The sequence below is a fragment of the Chelonia mydas genome, chromosome 22 (genome assembly GCF_015237465.2).
Source record: "Chelonia mydas isolate rCheMyd1 chromosome 22, rCheMyd1.pri.v2, whole genome shotgun sequence".
Lineage (NCBI taxonomy): Eukaryota > Metazoa > Chordata > Testudines > Cheloniidae > Chelonia > Chelonia mydas.
In genome coordinates this window covers 872,001-880,953 of record NC_051262.2, presented here as the reverse complement: position 1 = coordinate 880,953, position 8,953 = coordinate 872,001, and the positions used below count along the sequence as shown (strand labels likewise).

The 8,953-nt window shown below is 41.1% G+C and overlaps 1 protein-coding gene across 7 annotated transcripts in view; it reads right to left on the bottom strand.

Moving 5' to 3' along the window:
- Positions 1-919: 919 nt before the first annotated feature.
- The window catches only part of FEZ1 (fasciculation and elongation protein zeta 1), a 209,382-nt gene continuing 201,348 nt past the window's right edge, over positions 920-8,953 (bottom strand). For all 7 annotated transcript variants that reach the window (XM_043534126.1, XM_037882494.2, XM_037882495.2 and 4 more), the window contains one exon: positions 920-1,279. In XM_043534126.1, coding sequence (XP_043390061.1) covers positions 1,263-1,279 — 17 coding nt within the window. In that variant the 3' untranslated portion in view covers positions 920-1,262. The remainder of the gene's footprint in view (positions 1,280-8,953) is intronic.

Below are 8,953 nucleotides of genomic sequence, written 5' to 3'. Positions count from 1 at the left end.
TTCCAGGTTCCAGTCCAGGGACCTTACTTCCAGTAACTATGGTCTACTTCCATCCAGACCCAGTTGCTGTTTCCCCTTGACTCCTTCCTATTTCTCTGCTCTTATCTTCTGGCCTCCTCCTCTTTCCAGTTTTATCAGCCCAAATTCCTTCCTTCCAGCAGGTGACTGCAGACTACCTAACTCTGTAACCCCAAACACACCTCCCTTCTCCCAGGGAGAAACTACAGACTACTTTCCTTGAAGCCCCTTTACTGCCAACTTACTAGCTTTATAACAGCCCCACCTATTCCCTCTCAGCTGGGCTCCATCTTCAATTAGCCTTTCAATCCCTGGCTCTTCCCCCAAAACAAGTTAATTGACATCATTTCATCTGCTCTGTCTTGTGTGAGGTGGACACCCTATCACAGAGCCAACTATTACTACACCTGCTACACAATTACTCTGTGTAGCAGATACAATGGACTCTGATCCAGATGAGTTAATCATGACACCATCACTTCAGAATCAGTAACAAGTTAGAAAGATGTTACCAGTGATGGATTTGGCTTAAGAGTTTAGAGTGTAGAGACATAGGGATGGAGAAGTGAATAGTCCTGATTCATGCAAAGGCTCGGACCGGCATGTTAGCTCAGCTATTTATGATTCTATGGACAGTTTCCACTTCCAGTGAGAATCCTACTATAGAATCATAGAAGATTACGGTTGGAAGAGACCTCAGGAGGTCTATCTATTCTGTCTTCTGCTTAACATTTTGTAAAACAAATCCATGGCTCCAAAGAACTGTTTTCAGGTAAAGAGCATAAAGTATTTTCTTTTCCAAAGTTTAGATTTGTCTGTTTGAGGGGTTAAGGAACCCAGGCATGAGAATATGAATTCAAAGCTGGTGTAAGGCAGCTGCTTCTCCAAGAAGTGTGACAACTTTTAATTAAATGAAAGTTTATTTCGGTATTTCAAAATTAGTCCCATAGCGTGATATGTTTTGGGAAGCTGGACCAAAAATACATAGTGTGTGGTGAAGGACTGTCTCTTCATTATGTCAGGTGGCAAAGAGAGAAAATAGCAGCACCTGCCTTCACTTTTGCATTCAATGATTACTAGGACTAGAAGCCAACAGCAAAGGAATATTTTTTGCTTATGTTTAATCCAGGTTAATGCTATACATTTTTAAATACACGTTTTGGAATTGACTCTATCATGCAGTCCCTGTGATGGAATGACTCTGGCCTTGTTGTCTCTTGTTGCACTGCGGCTCCAAAGGCAGATTAGGTAGGGCAGAGCACTGGAAGAGAGAAAATGAGATAGTTCAGGACCTGGTTGCTCTAAGATGAGGCAGGAAAATATTTCACCTCTTAGAGATGTAGTGACTGAGAACACTGGCAGGCAAGGACACTGTTTCTAACACAAACATTGCAGATGGCTATCAGTAGCATGGGCTGTCCCTGTCAATAGCTCCACACTACAACTCTGGGCTTTGTACAATTATTGCACTGGATTCCCATACAACCCTCTTGTTGTAGCTGAAGAAAGAAACTATATGCTTCATCCAGCCATCTCCACTTCTGCTGCCTCGGTGTAGCAAATAAGGAGGGGAAGGGAAGGGGCATAACCCGAGAGCAGCCCACAGCTGGTGGCAGATCCTATAGGTACTGTTACCAGTTGGTGGGGCTTAGAGTAACCCCTAGGTTGCTCTAAAACATGGTGAGACTCTGACTGGTGTAAAAGTGGTCAGAGAATCAGGAAGCCATAATCAGCTTCCCAACTTTTGAAACTGGGTGCAGAAGAGAATCTAGGCCTCTAGTATTACACTATACTAGTACATTACACACAAAACAATACATGCAAAGACCATTAAGGTTGCAAAGTCAGTCAGAAGACAGGCAATGCCAGAATTAAGGTTGTGGGTACAAGAAGTCCTGTGGAAAAAATGTTTGTGATTATGTAATTAAAGACTGTGTCATGATGCATATAGGCTCTGCAGGCAACCTTAATTCTGGCATTTCTTATCTTTTGAGTGCTTGACTTTGCAAACTTAATAATGTTCTTTTAATTTTTGGTGTAATTACCTAGTTTAAAAAAAAAGCAAACTGAAAAACCAGAAATTCCATCATGTAGCATCATACAGACATTAACATGGGTCATTAGCAGGGACAGGAAACTTTAGATCCACTGCACAGAGCGCTGATGAGCTAGTGGAGTAACTAATAGAATTAGTAGATTGTAATCCTCTACGTGGACCAGCTCTTGACTGGCATGGGACACTTTGCCAATGGGTTTCACTGATATTTGCTGAGAGCAGAGGAATGGAGAGACTTGGGAATCTTGGATTCCATTCCAGGCTCTGAAGGGGAATGTTCTCTAATGGGCACAGACTGTTCTGTCCATTTTCCCCAAGCTTGAGGCCTTCTGCCCCTTCCCCTCCAACTCGCCCTGTCCAAGTCCCGTCTCTTTCCCACTACTGGCTCCTTGTCCCAATCCTATTCCTGTCACCTCGTCAGTGCCAGTCTCCACTCCTCAGAATTCTCATCCCAGCCTCACTCTTCTTGCCCAGCCAGTCCTAGTCTCCCGCTCTGGACTCTCTGTCCCAGTCTCCTCCCCTCCATCCCAGTGTTTACCCCATTCTTCCCGTTCCAGTCTCTTTGCCCAGCCAGTCCCAGTTCCCCTCCCAGCTCCTCCTCTGAAGCATCCCTCTCCCTGCCCCACCTCCAGTCACCCCCACATTCCCATTCCCCATCGGCTCCCAGTCTCCTTCCCAATGCTCTTTTTCCAGCGTTTGTGTCCTTTCCTATCTGACTCTTTCTCCCAGTCTCTTTGCTGAGCAAATCCCAATTCTCCCCCCACAACCTGGCTCCTTGTCAGTTCTGTCTCCCCCTTCCCTCTGTACCACTGTACCACCAGCCCGGTCTCCTTTTTAAAGTCCTCCCTTCCCCTTCCTGCTTGCTTATCCTATTTCAGTTTCCCAACCACCCACTGGTTCCTAGGCCTTGCCCAATTTCTCTCTCTGGCTCCCAGTCCCAGTCTCCCTGCCCAATCATTCCCAATGTCCTCTGTGTCCCAGATCCTAGTTCCAGTCTTCTTGCCCAGCCAGTCTCAGTTTCTCCATAACTCCCAGTCCCAGCTTCTCTCTGGCTTCCCACCAATGTCTTGTTCCAGTCTCCCTTCACTCTATCCCAGCTCCTTGTTCCAATCTACACCCTCCACACCCACCAGATCTGGCTCTTGTGCTCTCTGCTTTTGATTCAGGCAGCTTCCACTTTGCCTCAGCATCAGCAGGCAGTGCACTGAGAGCATATGAGAGACAGTCTGCGTACATAAGAGCATGAGAACGGCCATACTGGTTCAGACCAATGGTCCATCTACCCCCGTACCCTGTGTTCGGACAGTGGCCAATACCAGACGCTTCAGAAGGAATGAACAGAGCAGGGCAATTATTGAGTCATCCATCTCCTGTCATCCATTCCCAGCATCTGGCAGTCAGAGGCATGGGGTTGCATCCCTGACCATCTTGGATAATAGCCATTGATGGACCTATCTTCCATGAACTTATCTAATTTTTTGAACCCACTTATACTTTTGAACTTCACAACATCCCCTGGCAATGAGTTCCACAGGTTGACCTTGTGTTATGTGAGAGTGCTCCTTTGGTTTGTTTTAAACCTACTGCCTATTCATTTCATTTAGTGACCCGTTATTTGGATGTTACATGAAGGGGTAAATAACACTTTCTTATTCACTTTCTCCATACCATTAATTATTTGATAGACCTCTATCATATTGCCCCTCAGGCATCTCTTTTCCAAGCTGAAAAGTTAGAGTCTTTTTAACCTCTCCTCATATGGACGCTATTTCATACCACTAATAATTTTTGTTGCCCTTTTCTGTACCTTTTCCAATTCTAATATATCTTTTTTGAGATTGGGGGGGGACTAGAACTGCACAAGGGGTGGGTGTACAATGGCTTAATATAGTGGCATTATATTTTCAGTCTTATCCCTTTCTTCGTGGTTCCTAACATTCTGTTCGCTTTTTTGACTGCTGCTGCACATTGAGCAGATATTTTCAGAGAACTATTGATGCTCTTTTTCTTGATCTGGTAACAGCTCATTTAAACCCCATCATTTTATATGTATAATTGGGATTGTGTTTTGCAATGTGCATTACTTTGCATTTATCAACACTGAATTTTATCTGCCATTTTGTTGTCCAGTCACCCAGTTTTGTGAGATCCCTTTGTAACTCTTCACAGTCTGCTTTGGACTTAACTATCTTGAGTAATTTTGTATCACCTGCAAACTTTGCCACCTCACTGTTTTCCCTTTTTTTCCAGATCACTTATGAATATGTTGAAGAGCACTGGTCCCAGTACAGATCCCTGTGGGACCCCACTATTTACCTCTCTCCACTGTAGAAACTGGCCATTTATTCCTAATCTTTGTTTCCTGTTTTTTAACCAGTTACTGATCCATGAGTAGACTTTCCCTTTTATCCCATTAATGCTTGCTTTGCTTAAGAGCCTTTGGAGAAACTTGCAGACCGCTAAAGGCACAGAAGAGAGACACTGCCTCAGAGAGTGAGGCGTTTGAGGATAGAAACAGGGGTACTTAGCTGTCTTAGGTTTAGAATGAGAATGACGAAATCAAAGCTCTTTTAAGACAGAATGTCCTGATGCAGTAGTAAAAATTCCAAGGTAAATAATCACAAAGAATGAGAGAGATGATTAGTTACTAGAAACAGCAAATAACAGCTCAGAAGGGAATTATATCAGCTTTTTCAGGAATAGGGGAGGCAAAAGTTCAATGGCTGAGACTTTTATTAGAAGAAAGACAGAATGCACTTCCATGGATTCAAGAAGCACTAGTAATCTAAAACGGTGGGTGATTGTAGTGAAGGAAAAACCTAACTAAAAAAAAAATCTGGAAAAACTATCAGCCTCATCTTGATGGTAAATCTAGAAAAAAGACTTAAAAGGAAAAGCAGCATGATTTTAACACTTTTTAAAAATTAAATAAATAAAAAGGAGATATAGTTAGCTATTAGCTAAAAGGCAGGTAAAAATCCCTGCTATTTTACTAAATAATCTGAAAATTTAAATTTGTTATAAAATGTTTTTGTAAATTAGTGTACTGGCATGACCCATGTACATCAACCCCACTCTCTGTGTGTGTGCGCGCGCATGTAATCATGTAAACAAGGGGCTCTATTAATTAATCCAAATTTTAGTAAAAACATTTAAAAGAAAGTGCAATAAATTTATGGAATTAAATGCTGTTAAAAGCTTAAACAAATACTTTTCTAAAACCCTTAGGTAAAGTAAAGTAATAAGTACACATATAAAATGTTTTCTCACTTCTTTATTAAGAATGTGGGTTACTAGTTAAAGGTTACTGGGTTAATATGTTAATAAATATAGAATCATAGAAATGTAGGACTGGAAGGGACCTCGACAGATCATCTAGTCCAGTCCCCATCACTGACGAAGGAGTAAGCTGGGTTTTTCTTTACCACTTGTTTAATTGTTTTGTTACAGTCATTCAAGAAAAACATCTTTGGCTTCTGGCTGAATTTCAGTTAAAGTGCAGTTATTGACTTCAGGTTTTTCACTGCAGTCAGCTTGTATGTCTTTCTTGTATGTCTTTCTCCTCATTGACTAACCCTGATAACCTTTTCTATATTGTTTGTTTTTATACGTTGTGTACATTCTGTGTCCTGTGACCATTTTAATTTTTATTAGGGGTTTTATTTCTGTTGCAACAAAAATAAATTAATTTTGCACATAATTATATCAAAACTTTTGTGTTGTTCTGTGATACCAACTTTTTTTTAAAATTAAAGCTAAAAAGACCTTTTTTTTTTAGGTTGTAATAAGTTTATAAGACACAAGGTTATTTTGTTATATTTTATTTTATACATTGTAAGCACCTTTGATTTTAAGCAATCAAATCTTTTATTTTAATAATTGGTGTTTATAGATGCAGACGTGTATAATGTCAATTCCTCTGGCAAAAGGGATAGAGGAATGATGCTGGCTGTGGTAAAGGCTAAATTATCCCTGGATGCGGAGTGGAACAAAAAAAGGCTGACCTCTCAGCTAAAAATGCAGCCCAGGCCCTGTCAGTGCTGTTAAGATACAGTGGAAGGATTCTGAGTTGCCAGGCCTGCAGAAATGAGACACAACTGTACAAAAACTTGGAGGTGCAGAACCCTCACAACATAAGGGGCCCCCACTGAGGATAATACAGTTCCCCTGGGGAGAAAATGTATGGATGGCTCAAGCCTCAGATGCATGGGTGTCGATTATCCCTAAAGAGCTGCAGTCTGAATGTATATACATATATCATAAACTGCATACTGGAGGGCATGAGGGAACTGAAAACACAGTGTTTCGTAGTCAGCAAATAGGCTGGTTGCTACAGATGAGGCAAGTTGTTAAACATTATATTGAGAACTGTTTGGTATGTGCCCAAACTAACCCAGGGCCTACAAAAAACAAGGTCAAATTAGGATACCAACAAACAGAAGGACCTTGGGTTAGGTTGCAAATTGACTATCTTGGACTATGGTTATCTTAGAACAAGTCTTTACCAGATGGGGGCTCCCCTGGGTAATAGACTCAGATCAAAGGACACCCCTTGCAACCTAGTTAGGAAGGTCCCTATAGTATTGTGGAAAAAAACCAGCCTGACTGTGTATGTGGTGTGCATTGATAAAAGAAAGCAGATGTGGGACAAATGGCTACACATTAATCAGGTGAAAATGTTTAAAGGGGTAGCAGGATACTGCTATTATTGATATTTTACAGAATGGCTTTCTGTTACTAGAATACTTTTTGTCTGCGGGACTATGGATTTGGATCATGCAAATGGAACCAAATGAAACAAGCAATCTGGAATTCCCAGCCAACAGACTCTGCAAACTCATCACAGACTACAACTACAAGTGGGTGGTCGGATGAAACCCAGGGCAACAGGAATTCCAATGCCTGCCATGTATTGATATTTGATATTAAGCAGACTCAATGTGGTCAAAAGGCTAGAGAGATGCATTTGGCTACAATTACACTAGAGACACTGGTAAAATGGACTTGAAAGTACCATATGCCTACTCTGAAGGAGGAGTTTCAGAGTAACAGCCGTGTTAGTCTGTATTCGCAAAAAGAAAAGGAGGACTTGTGGCACCTTAGAGACTAACCAATTTATCTGAGCATAAGCTTTCGTGAGCCACGGCTCACTTCATCGGATGCATCACAAGAGCTTATGCTCACGAAAGCTTATGCTCAAATAAATTGGTTAGTCTCTAAGGTGCCACAAGTACTCCTTTTCTTTTTTCTGAAGGAGGAGTTACAATAATAAATTCGCATAATATTTCTAAGGCACTAAATGAAACCCTAGAAAAGGTTAATCAGTTAATTGGGCATAATAATGATGAGGCTGAAAACCACACTATGGCTAAGGAGGTAATGTGTGGGGCAAGGGTACATGCATATTTATGAGACTTAAAGAAGTTTTTACAGACCTGGAGGCAGGGAAAGTGCCGGATCTTGTCACTGACAAGCAAATATTAAATTGATATAGGGATGAGACACAAGTGTTAAAGGAAGCTTATGTCCTCCTTGAGTTGGCTATGGTAATTATGCTAACTCCTGACTGCAGCCCTCTTAGAGGGGCCATACAGGTTTATGTCTCTCTACTACTAACTGAAAAGAGAAATATCTACAAAACCCGAATGTGTGTCCCCTTGGTGCTAGTTCTAGAGGACTCTGTCTTTAAGGAAGGACCAAGACACCTCAGGTACTGGTAAGGCACTTTCACGGCTGGTGGTAGGTAGCTACTGTAGATTGCTGCATGGAGAAGCACATACGATTGGTTTACCAGTGTGATGCCCTCGGGGCCATGCAACCAAGCTGGGGCTTAGTAATGACGAGACGGAACCCTCAGAGAGGGCTCATCTTATGTGTCCAGTATGGCTGAGTGCCTGGAATAGACCAGCACCACGTATGTGGGAAATGGAGATAACACCGCAAACAAAATACAGGTATGGAGGAAAAGTGTGTCCAATTGACCAATGGAATTGATGTTTTTCCCCTGAATTTGAAACCATGATTGGACAAGTCAAAGAGATCCCTGTACCTAAATTTGTAAACTTAAATTTTTAATTAACATTTTGGGTTGTAGAATGAAGTTGCATCACCTTTGGTGGAGTACAAAGGAGCTCAGTGACAGAGACAGGCTGCTCAATGGGGAAACTGATAAAATTGGTCCTTTAGCTGCATCTGTTTTTACATATCTTTGGTTAGTCTCTAAGGTGCCACAAGTACTCCTTTTCTTTTCTATTATTTTCACATTTAACTTTTGTTGTTGCTCATTTTGTTGCTTTACTTATTACTGAAGTATTCAAAATTATACTAACCAGTTAATTATACTGTGGTTTCTGGTAAAGCAAACTGGTCTACAAATAGCATAAAATCATAGAATATCAGGGTTGGAAGGGACCTCAGGAGGTCATCTAGTCCAACCCCCTGCTCAAAGCAGGACCAACCCCAACTAAATCATCCCAGCCAGGGCTTTGCGATGATACAGTTGTTGCCACTAGTGAAGTAATGTATATACTGTAAGTAATTTGCTGTAATTTGTACTAAATACTAAATAAATGCTTTTAACTAAGTGATCACTCACTAATTTCTTTTAATTATTAAATATTATTGTGAATGATGTGTATTACTATTTACAGAACAGAAAAAATACTTTACTATTCTTGAGAAATTAAACAATGAATATTAAGCAACTGTAATTAATTTATTTCTTTGTGTGCTGCTTTGCACCACGTCATGACCGGCAGGATGAAGGCTGTATGATTTAATCCAAAGCCCATTGAGTATAACAGCACTGTGCTCCCTGGGGGGCAAAATGCAAAATCTTCAAACAAACTTTTCCATTAAACTGTTCAACGATGACTTATG